General features: G+C 36.7%; 1 protein-coding gene across 1 annotated transcript in view; it reads left to right on the top strand.

The window, feature by feature from the left end:
• The window catches only part of CEP83 (centrosomal protein 83kDa), a 19,253-nt gene extending 1,854 nt beyond the window's left edge, over positions 1-17,399 (top strand). The window contains exons 5-16 of the mRNA XM_010008066.1: positions 1-36; positions 324-455; positions 3,556-3,807; positions 5,132-5,263; positions 8,058-8,172; positions 9,647-9,791; positions 9,917-10,066; positions 10,729-10,804; positions 11,881-12,038; positions 14,738-14,867; positions 15,739-15,842; positions 17,345-17,399. The exon at positions 1-36 is cut by the window's left edge and continues 22 nt beyond it. Coding sequence (XP_010006368.1) covers positions 1-36; positions 324-455; positions 3,556-3,807; positions 5,132-5,263; positions 8,058-8,172; positions 9,647-9,791; positions 9,917-10,066; positions 10,729-10,804; positions 11,881-12,038; positions 14,738-14,867; positions 15,739-15,842; positions 17,345-17,399 — 1,485 coding nt within the window. The remainder of the gene's footprint in view (positions 37-323; positions 456-3,555; positions 3,808-5,131; positions 5,264-8,057; positions 8,173-9,646; positions 9,792-9,916; positions 10,067-10,728; positions 10,805-11,880; positions 12,039-14,737; positions 14,868-15,738; positions 15,843-17,344) is intronic.
• The last annotated feature ends 348 nt before the right edge of the window (positions 17,400-17,747 follow it).

Below are 17,747 nucleotides of genomic sequence, written 5' to 3'. Positions count from 1 at the left end.
TTGCCTATGACAGAACGTTATCGAAAGCTGGAAAATGTAAGTATGAACTTTTGAAATTCTTTTTCATTTAGAGTAGCGATCACCAGTTTATAGTTGTTCCTAAAACCTTAGGAAATTAAAAGTAAAAGGGAAGTAAAATATTATATTCTTTGTCTGGTACTGCTGCCTCAGGCAATAAAGGTTGAAACCATAGAAGCAGGAGAAGGATAGATTCTGTTCATCAAATATAAGTTGTAAAATGATGTGAACATTGCATGGACATTTGAAGGAAATCTGAAAAATTCTCTGATTCATGGGTTGTTGGTTTTTTTTGTCTTACTTAGGAAGTGGAAAAATACAGAACAGAATATAACAAACTTCGTTATGAACATACTTTTCTGAAATCAGAATTTGAACATCAAAAGGAAGAACATGCACATATTTTAGAAGAGGAGAAGATAAAATATGAGGCTGAGGTACATAGAATGTACAGTAGTTTAAAATGTATCTGATGACAAAGCTGCTTGAAGGTTGTGAAGATGTTGGTCCTTAATGGGTTGTCAGTTTGACACTGTTTCATTATGTAGTGTTCGTTTTCTCTTGAAGTACTTTCATGACTTAGCCTAAAGCTGTCCCTGCAGGCTTGTTCGGTGGTATGTCACAATGCTATTTGTGCCATTTTAAGGAAGAACAGACTTCCCTTCTGATAAATGACAGCCAGTAGCTTTGCTTAATGCTTCTTTTAATTGCATTTTGGTGGAATATGAGACATTTTGGAAATCCAAAATTAATACATTATCTGAGTAACTGATGTAAGTTTAGATTTTAAAGTACTTATGCGGCAACTAATCCAAAAAGAAGGCAGCAGAAGATATTAATACCAGACAAGGATACATGACACAGTGGTGGTCAAAAGAATACTGAAAACTTTGGTAACTTGATTTCAATTGTATTAACTCTTGAATAAACCATTTATGAATTTTCTGTGTAAGAACTGGACTTTGAAAATTGTAGCTAAATAAATTGCCAGCTTATTAATGTTTTAAATATATGCAGCAGTGTCAATGAGTGTTCATGTGTTATTTGCATATTCATTTAAGTATTTATCTGGGAGCGTATATCCTAAGATGCCAGATTTGAATGTATTAGTCCAAACATGAGACACAAATCAAAGCAATCATCACTTTCTAAATCAATCCAAATTTGCAAATGCAATGCATTAAAAACGAACAGTTGTCCTTCCTGGAGCTAAACCCACATGCTGCTTTACAGCCTGTCTCTCTTGTGGGCTTGTAGAGTCTGTGCTAGTCCTGCAGCTAATTAGCACACTTACAGAGAGTGAAACTACCTTCAGCCCAGGGCGCAATGTGATCTAATTTCTCTCTCTTAGAGCCTTTTTAACCTTCCATGCCATTTAGCACAGGGAGGCTACAAAAACATCATAATTCTTAAATTATGGCTTGAGCATGTCATGCAATAGGTGTTTGGATTTCCTCATGAAAGGGATTTGGAGGGCTTTTGCTGCAGATATTGGCTATGCTCCATAGAGATCACTGACGCAACTTTTAAAAGCATTGCTGTAGATCAGAATTTGGAATAGTCTGCAAATATAAAAAGAACTCTTTCATACTTTCAGACTCTTTTGCTGCCAGCATTGCATTCAGTCCACATAACTCATTTTGAAACACTCAAATCTATATATTTATGTTTGTTAGTTGTAGGCTCAAGATTAGTTTGTACCTGTTGTACTACCTTGTAATAGAAATATTTATTTCTTTCTTTATTTCCTGGTTGACAGGGCCAAATCACATTGTCTGTCTTGAGTTACCAGTAGATATGAGTTCTGTTGTAGTTAGAGAATTGTGGAATCACAGGTTGGAAGAGACTTCCTTCTAGTCCCAACATCCTGATTAAAATATTGAAGTGTAATGAGATCGGGTTGCTCAGGGCTGTGTCCAGCCGTGTCCTGAACATGTGTGAGGATGGAGATTCCACAGCCTTTCTGGGCAAACTGTTCCAGTATTTAAACATCTTCATGGTAAACTGTTTTCCTAATATTTAATTGGAATTTCACAAGTTCTGGCTTGTTTGTGTTGCTTCTCTTCCCATCATCATGCATCTCTGAGAAGAGATTAATCATTTCTGTATCCTTTTATCGTGTATACAGAGTCTCCCCAAGCCTTCTCTTTTCCGAGCTGAAAAGTTGTGGTTCTCTCTCAGGCTGTCCTTTATATATCCTGTTCTCCAACCCCCTGACCATCTTGGTGACCATCCACTGGACTTGATTCACTGTGTCATTCTTGATGTACTGGACAGAGACTCTAGATGCAATACAAGTACTGGGAGGTGACAAAGGCTCACTTCCCTGGATTTGCTAACTATGCTTCAGCCAATCTGCTATAATGCAGTTGGTGATCTTTGCTGCAAGGGTACTCTGCTGATTAATCTTAAACTTGCTGTCCATGAGGACCCCTGGATCCTTTTCCATGGAGCTCCTTCCTAGGCAGTTGCAGCCAGCTTGTTGCACTGGGTTACTCCATCCCAGATGGATGACTTTGTATCTGATCTTGTTGAAGATGTTCTAGTTGCCCATTTCTTCAGATCGTCCAGATCCTTCTGAGTAGCAGTTTTGTTTTCCAGCACCCCAAATCTGGTGTCACCTGTGACCTTGCTGGAAGTGTACTCCATCCCATAATCCAGGTCAGTAAGGAGGACATTAATCAGTATTGGATCCTGCACTGAAAGATCCCACTTGTTACAAGTAGTCAGCTGGGCTTTGCAACATCGGTCATCAGTCTTCGAGCCTGGCAGCCCAGCCAGCTTTCCACCCACTTTATAATCTCCTTTTGCAGCCCACATCTTGCCAATTTAGTGAGAGGAGATTATGGGATACTATATCAAAGGCCTTGTTAAAATCAAGGTATACAATATCCACTGCCTTTTCCTTGTCTGCAGTGCCAGTCACCTCTTTCTAGAAAGCAGAGAAGCAGGTCAGGCACGATTTGCCCCTTGGTAAACTGAGCTTTCCATCACCTCACCTTTCATGTGTTTAGGAATGGCTTTTAAGAGGATTTGCTTCATAACCTTCACAGAGCTGACTGTCCTGTAGTTATTTGGATCCTTCTTCTTGACCTTTTTGTGGTGTGCTGTCTGCCTCTTTCCATTCATCAGGGACCTCTTCTGATTGCAGTGACTTTTCAAAGATGATAGAGAATAGCCTTGCAATTATATCAGTAAGCTTCTTCAAAATGCATGTATCCATTTCAAGGATTTGTGTGTGTCCAGTAGATTAAATAATCCCTAACATTTTCTTCCTCTACTCTGGGACTGTTAGGGGGCTCAGGGACATCTGAGGCCTAAGGACAAGCCTTATCAGTGAAAACTGAGGCAAAAAAAGCATTGAGGAATGGGTCTGTTGATTTTCCCACTCTAAGAAAGAAAATAAAGGTGAATGTAATTTCTTAATATTTTAACTGCACACTGCTGGACTTTCCTGGATTGTCAGCTGCTGTATTTGCTGTTGCCTGATACCTCATCACTATAAAAGCTTTAATTTTTCTAATTAACAACTCTCAGATTGTAAGACTGGATAAAGATAAAGAAGAACTCCATAATCAGCTGCTTAGTATTGATCCCACAAGGGACAGTAAACGCCTGGAAGCACTCTCCAGAGAAAAGGCACAACTGCATCAGAAATTAAAAGGCTTGGAAGCAGAAGTAGCAGAACTAAGAGCAGAAAGAGATAATTGTGGTGTGCAAGCAGAAAGTGTTCAAAGAGTACAAATGCGACAGTTAGCAGAGATGCAGGCTATGACAAGGTCTCTAGAGGTAAGATTATATATATTATTTTTTTTTAATTTTGCCTTCTTGTAGAGTGTAGCAAGAAAAATACTTGGCCCAATAGAACTGTCACTAAAGTCACTGATATTTTTGTCACTGACTCCACAATTTGAATTCTTATATTTTGCATTTAAAAACAATTTGGGAATCATGTTCTGCCAATTCTACTTTGGAAAGGTGGAGAGCTCGACAGAGACTGTTGAATGATCTCCTTTCTAAACTTGTAGGTGATATCCATGTTTTCAGTCAGTAAGATGCTTATGTCAGCAACTTGTCACTTGGCTGGAGCTAGAAACTGATGATTTAGTAATCTGCTACAGTAAATATTTTATTATTTTCAAAAATGTCATATGATGCTCCCTTATTTCTTTAATCCTTTCCTCATGTGTCTTCTTTCTTGCCTCCCTTTGTCTCTCCTTTCTCCAACACATTACAGCAATTGTTTATTTCTTGGCTGTTAGTCTCACTCAGGAACCTTTGGTATTTCTGGCCTCTTGTATGTTTCTCAGGGTTCCACTGTATTCCTCATATCTGGTCTTTAGCCCTCCTGTCAGTTTTTGCTATCCCTCTAGGTAGCGACTCTTCCCATGTAGATTTCTCGCACAGTTATAGTGTACATATAGATGGTTCATCTTTTTTATTGTTACTAGTGTTACAAAATGCTCCCATCACAACTTAAGAATAAGTGCCGTAATATTCCTAATATAGAAAACAACAAAAAATCATGCTGGAAATATTCTAGTTTGGAAAAAGGAAGGTGAAATGGTAGGTTAGATTACCTTTTAGATATTTAATAAAGTTCAGGGTCTTCAGTCTAGAATACCCACAGTAAATTTCATTTTATTACCTGTCTATGATGTTAGTTTTTCAGTTAGTAAAACTGCATAGGCCAACATCTGACATCTTTCTGAGCACAGCTTATCATCATACTGGTGTTTACAGCCATGCAGTTTACTGGTAGGACTACCTGCTGCCTCCTAACCAAGTCAGATTATCTCTGCCTCTTGTGAAGTAGGACTGAAAATGTGTGTGGTTCTGTGCAGGCAGTGTTATTAGAAGCAGTTGTGACTTTTGAATAAAATTCAAGACTCTTGTTTTATTGGGACATATTGTTAAGTGAAGATAAATATTTATATGCTATATTATGTAATTATATAATTATCAATCCTGAGTCAAACTGTCACAATAATAGTATAATATTATAATAAAAAGGGTCAGCAATATCTGAAAGCTCAGATCAATTGAACCTTTCAAGTGAATATCAAGTGACAGCCCTGCTCCAAAAATCTTACAAATGCCTCCTATATTCAAGGCAGAAAAGAAGTCTTCTGAAATACAGATTGATCGACTTGAGAAAGAACTGCGGATGAGTCATGAGCAGAACAGTCTTTTAACTGGTAAACTTGACAAATCTGAACTAGAAGTCAATTCCTTAGCTGCTAAAGTAAGTGCTTTTATAGTATCTGAAATACATTTTTCCTAATGTGTTTAATACATGTCCTAATGTGTTTAAGTTTTTCTGAGAATATTTGATAATAAAAATAATGTAAAAATGTCTTCTGCTGTGACATAAAATAGATTTGGAAATTTTTTTCCCAGTTTCAGTAGGAAGATATAGATCATATGACTCTACAGTCCTAAAAAGGCTCCCTAAAAGTATCTCAAAACATTGAGGCTATGCTCTTCTTATTTAATTTTCTAGATCTTTTTTCTAAACATAATAGAACTCTAAGAAGTGTCTTTATATTCACACTTTTAGTACTCATGAAAATAGCTTTATTTGATGGAAACAAACTTTTTTAAAATAAAGTATGTAAAGGGAAATAGACCTTTAAATGGTTTTGGTTTTTTATCTTCTTTTTTAAATGGAGCTATGGCTTCTGGAGATCTTCAAAAGTATCCTCTTGCTACAGGAAACAAGTGGCATTGGAATCACCTGCAAGGATTTAGGTTCTATTAGAAGCAGAATGTTCACATTAACATAGCTTTCATCCTGGCTAATATCAGTATAGCTGGTACAGAAACATTTCTGTACAGCCCTGCATCTTACCATTTTAAGTAGATCATTGTCTTGCAAGATGTTTAAATATCTTAGTTCCCGGCTTGGCACCAGGTCTTGGAGGTTTTGTTCTGTGTTCATATACCATATATATTTTTTTTTTTTCAATCTTAGTGATATTTCTAAAAAAATACTTAAGAAAAAAAGATCAGAAAGTGCTTAAGAAACTTGATGTCACTGTTTAGTATTTCAGCATAATTAGATTAATCTGGATGTCAGAGTCAGATAGAATTTTAACTGGTTGCAGTGGCTCCTCAGCTACGTAACTTAAAAAATACAGATCCTTTATGCAATTTCATATGTGATTATTTGAACAAACAAGAAAAATCAAAACAGTAGTAAACTGGTTTACTTTCAAATGTTATAGGATAGTTACATTTCTTAATGTAAATTTGAGTCAGGATACTAGTCCTAATGAAATATACTTTCCAGAATAAGTGACACATGCTTTGTGTGAGTGTGGCAGTTAATACTGTCATAGTATGCCTCAGGAAAGATACAATACTTCAACTTCTACCATAGTTGTTTTTTAACAATGTCAGATTTCATTCAAAACAGGCTTTACACTGCACATTTATGAATGTGAAGTATTAATCCAAAAAAGTTCTGATTTACTGTAAGAATATATTTAAAGCCCCTTTATACAATTGGTCATACTTGTCTCACGTGAATAATAAATAGGAGAAGAAAATATCTTTTAATTGTTTTTTAATCAATTGTCTATCATAATATAGAGAAGATTTTTATAGTGTTTACTTTTAGTACTTTTTAAACTAGTGTTCTCTGCTCACCTCCTGTAAGCAGGAGAAAACTGAAATGTTCAGTGCTGTTTCTTGAAGGGAGGGAACTAGAAACTTACTCCTGTACTAACCTCCACCCGTTTCTGCACCCACTTGAACTTATTCCTGAGCTGAAGTACACACATTTGTCTTTCAAATTTCGTGCCTTATAAAAGCCACCTCAAATATTTGCAGGTTGCCCTGAAATGTTCTCAACTTAGTGTTTAAGCAACCAAATCCACTGTATAGTTACTTAATAAGCTACTATGTCATTCTTAACCTTTTGCCACTTGTATATGCTAGCAGGTTGTAATTACATTTGTCATTGTGAATGGATTTTCATTATAAGTACTTTCCTCTAGACATTTAATTCTCATTGACCATATAATTACTGTGTACAAATGCCTAAACTATAGAAAGTTTCCATGCAAGCAGTAATTGTCTTTGATTTGATGTTCTTAAAGCTCTTGCTTTTATGAGGCCATTTGATGTGTACATCACAGTTGTCAGGAAGTACTTGATTTAAAATGCACTTTAAAACAATGAGGATCTGGATTTTGAGAAAGTACTGTAGCACTCCAGGAGGTCAGGGGGACTATAAATAGTTACCAAATTAAAATTACTTGAGGGAGCAATTGATAATCTGATTTTGCATATCACTGTTTTATTTAGGGAGATTAAATTTAACTTCATTTTAGACTCTGGGGGATCTTTAGTCAGAAGGAAAGTATGTGTGAACTGACATGCTAATGCTTGAGTTAGCAAGGCTTCAGGGTCTTATGCAGTATTGGATCAGTGTCAAAGCAGTAAGTATTCTGAAAAGAAATACCCCAATATTCAGAGGCTTGTATAATATTTACTCAGAGAGCAAGTTTCTGCAGGCAGTCCTGAGCATCTGTTCATATATCACTAAAGCTTAAAACAGTATGTTTTCTACACTGTAGCTTGTGATAACTGGCTGGTTAAAGATGAAATATGTGCCCATAGTCAGCCTGGTTCCTGGAATATATGTTTTCTTTGAGAACTTCAATTTTTTTCAATCAGGGAATATGAAAACTTGCATTTCAAGATGACTGAAAACGCGTTCAATAATCTTTAGTGTGTAACTTGAGAAATTAATAAAATCCTGTAACAGCACTGGTTATGATTTAGAAAATTGGATCATGTCAGTAGCTTTAGTGTTACAGGATGGATATAATCACCATGAAAACAAAAGTGTATATTCTGGACTGGCTTTTAGGAAAGCAGTGGATGAAATAAAATGTTTAAGGTATGTTTAAAATAAGCAAAATCCATGATTATTTAGCCAATTTCCTTGTTAGCAAAGTATCACATTAAAAACTTGCAGTAAAAATGTGAATATATATATATTTACTTGATTTTTTTTTTCTAATTCATAGGTAGAAGAACTTAAAAATTCTCATAAATCGGAAATAGCAAATGTCAAACTGGAGGCAGCAAGAACAAAGAGTGAGGCAGAAAGAGAGAGAGACAAGATTCAAAGTGAAATGAGTGGTAAAATGTGCAATTAGTTTCTAATTATTTCTTTTGTGAGTTCTAGTTAGAATGCTAAAACGATTTTTCCTCCAAACTTGCCTCAGCAGCCTTTGCCTTCTACTTCTGGTCTAGATCATAGATCTGAAAATTCAGTTTTGTCACTAATGTAACCGTATTGTTTCAGTTGCTCTTCTAGGTTCAGAACAGCTATAGAACAATTTTGCACTTAAGTAAATTAGTGAATTTGTGATACAATTTGAGCATGATCTGGTTTAGATAATGTACTTCATAGCTTTTTTTTTTCCTACTCTATCACTGCCAGATTCTGGAATCTTTCACACGCTGCCTGAAACTCTCATGTACCATAGGGCTTCAGTGGTGATTTTGTTTTCTGATTCTTTGCCTGTGAAATTGTTAACAGTTGGGTAAGGCTGCCATGTGAAATAAAATACAATCTCTAGCTCATTCTTTGAAGAAAATGAGTGATAGTCTAAGCTACCTAATACAGCTGAGCCTGTAGGCAACCTCAAATAGCCTTCTGGAGTGAAAAGGCCAACAGTCTCTAGTACTAGTTGTGTGCTCATGATTAAATTGCTACACAGCTGTTAAGTGGACTGTCCTCACTGATTTGCCATAACCCCAAAAGAGAAGCTTCACCTTCCTGGAACAGTTGTTTCTGTTCACTTGAATTAATATTAATTTCTCTTAGAGTGACTAAAAAGTAGTGTTTTCTGTATCAACAATGCACTCACACTATATTGCAAATGAAAAATGTTGGACCCAATGAAATATGAAACTATATACAAACAAGGTCTAAGGTAACCTGAAGCTGCTGTGGGATCACTGCATTAGCTAAATAACCAGCAGCCACTGCTAGAGCATGTTGGCTTACTTGCCAGTGAACATGGTCTTGGTCACAAGTTTCTAATTCGCATCTTTTGTTCCTGCATACAGAGTCATAATTTTAGAATTGCCTCATTTTGTAATATAAGTGGATTATAACGGAAGATTTGATGTAGCCAGGTTACTACAGTTTCACTAGTAATCAGTTACTGTTCACCATAAACTTTTCCATAAAAAGAAAAGAACACATTTTTTTGCTTGACCTTTTCGTAGCTATTGTGGAAGACGTTCTGTTGGGTTTTTTTTGAATGCAGACACAAGTGCTTAGCAGAAATCATGTTGGAGTTTAAATCTGTAATAATATCAACTGTTTAATTACATTTGTAAGCTAAAATAATAAACCCTGATAGACAGAGATTCCAGTGCAGTGGTTACTCTTCAAAAGTTTTTGAAATGTTACCATCATACTAAGAAAGGCCACGTGTCTTCTGTTTTTCTTGAGGTTTTTTCCCATTCAATCATTCTATCATGCAAATTGTGATTATTTTTTTTATCTCCCTGTTATCAATTTATAACGTTATTTTACTACTGGATTTCATCAGTTTGATATCAATAATAACATTTTGACTCTTTTTAATGTATGATGCAGGATTGCTGTCAGACAAGGAAATTCTTAAGGCAACTGTTGAACGTCTTAAGGCACTTTTAGTAGAAAAGGATCGGGAGCTAATTCGTAAAGTGCAAGCTACCAAAGAGGAATTTTTTGAAAAAAATGCAGTCTTACAGGAGGAAAAGTATGTTTGTTGATTTACTGTTCAACTTTTAAAAGAGAAGTAACTTTAAAACATGTCATTCTTGGCAACTAAACACTTCTGGTATTTTGTCACAATTCTTTTGTCCATGTTGAACAACATCTCAGGTTAGAACTCGAGAATAGATTAGCTGATCTAGAGAAGGTGAAACTGGAGCAAGAAGCTTGGAGACAAACTGAGAAGGAACAGTATGAAGAGAAACTATGTGTTGCAGAGATGGCAGAAGAATCTGCCAAGAAGGAACTTCAGCGTTTGAGGTATAGTGTGGTTTTCTTACCTTAACACAAATTCCTCATTTCTACTCCCCACCCCCTCCAATTTCTTTACAGTAGTCAGTATAAAAGTTTGCTATTCATAGATAGACAAATTTTCATTGTGGCAAAGTAAACAAAATTATCTTTTTTTGCATTGTGTAAAAAGAGGGCAGAATTTAAAATGCCCTGTTTAAAAAACCCCAACATTTTCCATCCAAGCTTTAAAAAATTGTATGGTCTTAATGAACATTTTAAAGAGACAATTTTGGAATACTCATGTGTTAAAATGGAGCTGATGCTGTCTGCTGGCACTGCCCCACCGTTCAAGTAAACCATTTCTCTTTCCACAGTGGCACCATATCAGCAACTGGCAAACTGGGACCCTAATGTGGTTTCTCTTTGAGTTACTTATTCTAGTTCTCAGTGAAGTTGTTTTACTGTAGTATTTGTATGAAGGCCAGTATGATGAAATGAGCAAAAGTCATACTCCAAAAGCAAACAAATCGATGTATTTCTTACTCTTATATGGGTTCTAATAATAAATAAAAATGTGTTTTTAATAAATACATATCAACATTTCAAATTATGCAATATATTATGTTGTCAGGCTGATTTGTTGTAACTTCTAACATCTGTATTTTAATTAATGTCTTATACAATTTTAGATTAAAAATTCAACAGCAAGCTAATCAGGCAGAGGAGTTAGAAGAAAAGAAACGTGAAAATGCTGATCTGAAGCAGGTAAGGTTTTATTGCATTGTAATGTTTTATAGAGAAATATACAATCTTTCCTGCAGTTACCAGGTCCAGAGTTTAAAGACTAGATTGATTTTTTTAAGGCTTTTTTTTTTCCTGAGGGACAAAATATATACACCAGATTTTTTAAAGTGCAATGTTTAGGAATCAGTCATGCTTTTCTTTATAAATAGATTACAGTTTTTTGCTTCATGTGTTTTGTGGGTACCAAGGATTTAAAAGCTGAATGTTTATAGACTGTTATATTGAATATGGTTATGCACTATTTAACTGGAGATTCAGTTTCCATGGAAACTTATAAATTGTTTCTAGGTAATGCTTTGCATTTACACTGCATCTCTCATCTGAGGTTCTTCAAGTGCTTAACAGATGTTTCATAAATGAATAAACTAGTGTAAAGAGATATATTGGTATTGCAGAGTGAACTGATGGCAGTGTTGAAAATAAAACCTTTTTCTTTTGACTCCTGCTACCTATTTAGTAGGTAAGAACATAGCTATGCATCAAAGTAGTCTGCAAGCTGTGTGCACTTGAAGTCCAGGTCAATGTTTTTTTCCTCCAGAAATCAGAAATTGGGGTATCTGAGTGTCCACATGGGGAGAGGCAAGGAAAGGGAAATCATCCTTTCTATGTGCTGGCTGGAGAGGTTGGGCTTTTCAGACTCTATACTGGCTTGTTTTTGTGAAATGGTTGGTACAGCTACTGCTGGCTGTAACACATTGTGTGATACGAGAGAGAAGAGTCGGGTAGCTCCACAGCTCTGCTGCTGAACGTTGTGCCGTGCTCTAGTTCTCTTCAGCCCTGAGGCTTAATGTCAGATCTCTTAAATTCTGATGGACACATGAATGTCTGGAGACTCCTGCCTCCCTTTCTCTTTCTCATTTTAACTAAAATAGGAAACCTGTGTCTAGTAGTGGTTTACTGTAAAGCTTCTGGAGAAGCTGTTAAGTGAAGAGAAAAGGAACAAATAAGCCTTTTGCTGCCAGTATCTCAAAATTATTTGTTAGTTATTTGCATATCTTCTCACCTTCTCAAATGGAAAAAAATCTCTTTTTTCTTAGCAAATTCACGACATTCAACTCCAGGTTGCCTCACTTTCTCAATCAGAAAATGATATGCTGGAGTCTAATCAGAAGTTGAAGGAAATAATAGAGCGCTTGAAACAAGACTGCCAACATGCAAGGGCTCAGGCAGAAAAAGCTCAACTGGAAACAGAGAAGTAATTTTTCCTTTTGGCTTTACTTTTCATATTGCTTGTGTTCTTTCACATGGTTTCCCTAACTATGGATTGTAGATTGTGAATTAAGTTAGAAGTTAAAGATGAATAGGAAATATTGGACAATTGTAAAAATTGGCTATGCAGTAGGTATAGAAGCTTTGCTTGTGGTAACTTCAAAACTAGGAGTTTGTTTCCCCTCATGTTTGTTACAATTAATTATTGACTAGTGAATAACATTTTGTGCAAAATGAAATCCTATTTATACTGAAGTGTCTGTCAAACTTATATTAGTTTCAGTGGATCTAGAGTTTCACACACAGTTCTTTTAAGAGTGTTTAAGCACTGAAGGTGAAAAAAGCATTTAAGTTTGATAAGTTTTCAGGGACCAAGTCTGTGTATGTGTGTATCTACTTTTTCTCCCCCTCCCACCAGATCCTTTTAACTGATATGAGGCAAATAGAAGCTTATTGGAAATCTTCTAGTTGCTCTCATCAAAACTGTAAATAATCACTTTCCACATACCATCAAAATATGCTACTAAATGCTGAAGGAAACCAAATCTTGTCCAGACCCCATAAAGCAATGAACACTTCCCAGAAATGTAAAGATTAATTTGACAGTTTATTTGCAATAGCTATTAAGTATTTCCTAGCCTAATAACCAAATACATGTCTAACTTGTACCCAGTTATTGTGTGGTGAGTTTAATCAGATTAAACAGATAGTTTACAAAAGACAAAATGTAGCATTTCTTAACTTCTCTTCTGCTACAAATTGGTACTGCAAACGCTTTTTTGTTGGTAGTTCAAGTATTGCTTTCAGTTTGACATCTGAAGAAACTGTTGCACTGGGACTGCAGAGTGTGTTCACACTGTTGGTAGCATGTTAAGTACTTTGGATGTTTACTTTAGGAAGGTGTATTTTGAGTGAGATTGTTAGTTCTTTGAGTGAAACTTTCAAAGTCATTTACATATTTATGAGCCATAAACCATAATCAGGAATATGTTTTCCTGGAAAGGCAGTGGAAGGAACTTGACAGTCCTCAGAGATCAGTGTGTAAGTTTGTAGGTAACAGGAGGTGCACCAAGGCTGACACTGCAGAAATTGAGCAGCTTTACTGCCTACATGGAAGTCATCCAGGTCTGTTCTGCTGTTAACCTGGGAGCCTTGGGATGTGTTTCCATTCTTTTTCAGACTCTGGGTGACAGGACTTCTTTCCTCCATTCAGTAATGCTAACAAGCTTGAGCTTCTAAAGTTAAGTTGCACCAAAGCAGATTGCTTGGATTAAAGTGGAAGTGAAATAAGGACCAAAAGATAAGAAAGCCTAAGATAAAGTGTTTCAGATAAGTAAAATAATGCCAGCTGAGCCATAAGTAAGGCAAAGCAGCTGCCTGCCTGCCTGTATCAGTCTTAGGCTTTCACATGAAAAATGGAAAATGAGAAAAAGGGCTGAAGGCAAACTATGAGACTGATACAGATCATAGATGAGCTCAAGCAGGCACTTGTTAAGCATTTCAGGAGAAATGTTAGTGGCACTAAAAAAAACCCCAAAACTGTAGTGGCATTTTAAACCACTGTCTCAATTTAAATTCTTTTGCTGTTAAGCAGTGCTTTTCAAGAAAGGTCTTTGGTTCCTGGGTAATAGTAGCTATTTACAGTCAATAGAACAGCTAAGTACACACCACAGTGGGTCTTCTAAAACAATTTTGTCAGGTACCAAGTGGGTCATGATCCTGGCTCTAATATGAGAGTGGATGATTCCTAATACTTCTGCTGTGGGAAAGAGAATGGCTGTTTGGTGAGAAATTTATGGAGATTTATTTGGAATTCCCATAGGGAAGCTGCATCAGCCCAAGACTGGAGCGGTATAGCTGCACTGATACGAAGCCTTGGACTGTGTTTCATAAAAACTGCTGCATGGAATCTCACAAATGTATTTGTTTTTAATTGTAATGTAGATAAATACGGAGTTATACTTGTTTACTTTCACACACAATGCAGATAGCCCAAACAAGGCAGCATAGAGAAACTGGCTTATTTCCTATCTTCTGCTAGGGAACACAACCTAATTTTAGTATGTTTTAACTGTGCAAAGGCCTAAACAGATAACATATGCTGTTGGTGGTGTGTGTTCAGCTGGAATGTTGTCTAGGAAGTGTATTGGTGGGAGCATTCTGTTGGTGTTTGTTCTGGTCAGGAGCACATACTAATCATGTCTGTACTTCTCTGTTACAAAGGCCTAGCAGGCTGCTCAGGGCATCAACCTATTCTTTGACATCTTACCTCCCAAACAGAGGAGGTAATTGTCAGCTCTTCTGACAGTGGATGTTTAGCATAGGTGTCTACTGTTGTGTTCCAGTCTGGTTATTTCATCTGAATCTAGAAATTTTCTGTGGACAGTTTGGTAACAAGCCAAACCAACAAGCAGCTAGCAATTAACTAGCTTGTTGGAATCAGTTTTCAAAATTAGCCTCACAGTTTAACAAAACCCAGGGTGATATTAATGCACAGGTTCAAATGCTGTTAGTCACAATTAGATGATTAGCATAGTCAAATTTATATCAGATGCTTCAATACATAAAGGCAGGAATTGTGAAAAGATGCACCTATTTTAAAAGCATCTATTTTAAGGCACTAATCCAAAGCACTGCGTTGTCTATATAAATTCTTAAGCTTTTTTAACCTGTGTTTTTTCACAGGACTTTAGAATACAAACGCATGGAATGGCTGGAGGAGAAGCATGTGCTTACTCAGCGCATCAATGAGAAGGAAGATAAATACAATGAAATGAAGAACAAGCTACACCGAGCTGCTGTTGCTCAGAAAAAGGCAGGTTGGCTCTTCTATTATGAATGATCCAGCTGATGAAAAGTTCAGCTTTGCTTTGACCAGCTAGAATTGTTTTAATAAGAAGATTTTATTTGCAGTCTGCTGCATATAATAACAGAATATATCAGATTCTTCAAGATTAGCATAGGAATAGTTCAAAGTGGTCTGCAAAGGAATATTACAGGCAACAACTTTGTTTTGATGCCATCAAAGATTTTGTGGGGCTTTTTTTGCATGTGTGTGTATATGGTTATTTGAGAGGTGTACTCCTTGGTTGGTAAGGATGATGTATTGGCTACTAGACAAATGATGTTCTGCTTTTCCTTGATGGAATATTAAAATTTTATAGTTTCTCCTAAGCTTGCTTTTTATGAAATAACTTGAGTGGAAAAGCTGATTAATTTTTTATAAAAGCTCAGTAATAATTGGCAGTTTTATACATTGGACATGTACAGGTTATGAAACCTACTGCTAGCTTTTAAGGTTGATAAAAGTTGGGGTTGACATGAGCAAAAAAAAAGCGTGCAAGCATACTTTTGGGGGGACATGATTATACTTACTTACACATGGTGATTTAGAGGAAGAATTTTGTAATTCTTAAGTACCGTTAGTGTTTGTTAGCACAATTAGTCACTGCCCAATGAGTGAGTGGCAGCTGTACATCTTTCAGTCACAGCTGTGGATCATTTCCCACCTCTTTTTTTTCCCATCATGGGGATTCAGAACCTCCAAACAACACAGCCCCTCTTCTTAAGGAAAGAAAATCCCCCTAACTGTTACAGCTCTGAAGCCATGTGCAGTGTAGATGTAACTTTGACAGGAACTAATTATTCAGGAATTACTTAGTTCTGTTGGAAATGTCTTTTGACAGAGAAAGACTCTCACTGATAATAAACAAAGGAGGATGCAAGAGAAACTGCAACTTTTGGAAGCCAAGATGGAAGAGCTAGAAAAAGAAAATCAGGTGCTAAATAGGTAATGAACTTTTCTTAGCTTGAAAAAATCATATATGCCCAATATCTGACTGGCAAATACGAAATAATTTTGAAGATACATGAAAGTTTAGTAACTGGAGTCCAGATTTTTCACCACGGGAACTCTTTGAATGGAATCCATTTAGGATGGGCAGCTGAGAGCTTGTGAAACAACTGCAGAGCTGTCTCTGGGGAGAGCCAAGGGAAAAATATCTGACAGATACAGTTGTAGGAATCCCTTTAAAAGAAGGAAGTTTATGAGGAGTAGGTGTGGCAGTGAAGCAGTGTTACGGTTAAAAGTACAGTATGTAAAACTAAATGGAAGACAGGACAGAAAAAGACTTCAGAATTGCAGGAGAGACAGAATTAACATCCTTTTGGAAGACAAACTCCTGTTTTTTTTCTCTTCATTGAGCACCTATGGAGGGCTTGATTCAAATAATTAATGTGGCTCCTGTGGCTCACTAGTGTGAAGGACATTGAAAAATTGTCATCTGTAATACTGCAGATGCTTAATGGTAGAGGGACTTTTAGATAGATATTTAGGCAGAGGAATATACACAGATCTTCCACCTTCTGGAATTTTGGTATATAGTTTTCCTTTGTAGGCATAATAAACAGCAGAGCACACATGGAGAGGTGTGCTTCTGTGTTGGAATGATAAAGATTTTGAGCAATAAGAAATCTCTTTATTCCCTAGGCAGAATGTTTCTTATGAAGAACATGCACGTCTCCAGAGGAGACTGAAGGACTTGCAACGTAGGCACAATGAATTCCGGACATTAATCCTGAGCCCTAACATACCATCACTCAATCCAGTCAGTATCATATCATCTGCCTTGCCTCCTGGGCCTGAAGTGTCCTTCCAACTTTTACAGGTGATACATTACAATTTGTGAAAATAATACAACACAAGAGGGTACCAGAACAGTCTTTCATAACAGATCTTAGTCTTAAGGAAGGATTATTTTATTATTTGAAGAGAGGAAGGAAAGTTTGAGGAATGCTTCTTGTGATGTTCCCTTCCTCACAATAGGAAGGAGTTCTTGAAGGACAAACTATATGTCACAGAATGTAACAAACAGGCAGTTTTAACCTGGTTCTCCATACTTTGTTCTTCTGCTGAGAGGCTTTAAATGGCTCCTTCTGAGCAAGGAATACTGTAGTGTTGGTCTCGCACCATGGTTTCATGATTAAAAAGCAGTATTGCTGCTCTTGGGTTTCTTGTGTGGTTAAGAGTTTTACTTTGGGTGAGCTTCTGAGGGTGAAAATCTCTGGCCAGAATTGACCAGACTGACTTTACAGATTCTTGGTACCTGAGGCTTCAGGTCTGCATGTCTCTTCATTTGAGAGGAAGAACACCTGCACGTGTGTTTCTTACTGATGCTGTTCATTGTGAGTGCCAGAACAATAAAATAATTAAATTAAATTAAATGATTACTCGTTTTGGTCCCTTGCAGGTGTGCAAAATGTAACAGAGCCCCCTTTTTTATGTATTTCAAGGAGGAACAGCATCAAAGAGAGCTTTCCCTGCTACGCAAGCGGTTGGAAGAACTAGAAACCACGCAGAGAAAACAGCTGCGAGACCTGGGACCACCTTGGGAGGCAGCAACAGTGGGCATATCCAGGCACCTGGCCAGAAACAAGGGCATTGGAGATGGCCTTGCACTAAGTGAGGACTCCACATGAAATCTGCAAACTCTGCATGCTGTTAGGTTTGAAAAACTTATCCTTTGCATGTGCTTTTGATATTTTGCCAAAAACGTTTGGATGTGCCTGAGTAGTATAAAATACGGTCTGTATCGTTTTGTGTTTATTTTGGATAGACTGTCATCAGTTATCAAATGTAGTGGTTCAAAAGCACTGAAAGATTAACTACATTTGGAAATGCTTTTATATAAATGTA

This window comes from Chaetura pelagica, unplaced genomic scaffold, assembly GCF_000747805.2.
Source record: "Chaetura pelagica isolate M959 unplaced genomic scaffold, ChaPel_1.0 scaffold50, whole genome shotgun sequence".
In the NCBI taxonomy this organism is placed as follows: domain Eukaryota; kingdom Metazoa; phylum Chordata; class Aves; order Apodiformes; family Apodidae; genus Chaetura; species Chaetura pelagica.
This window is presented reverse-complemented; position numbering and strand designations above follow the sequence as displayed.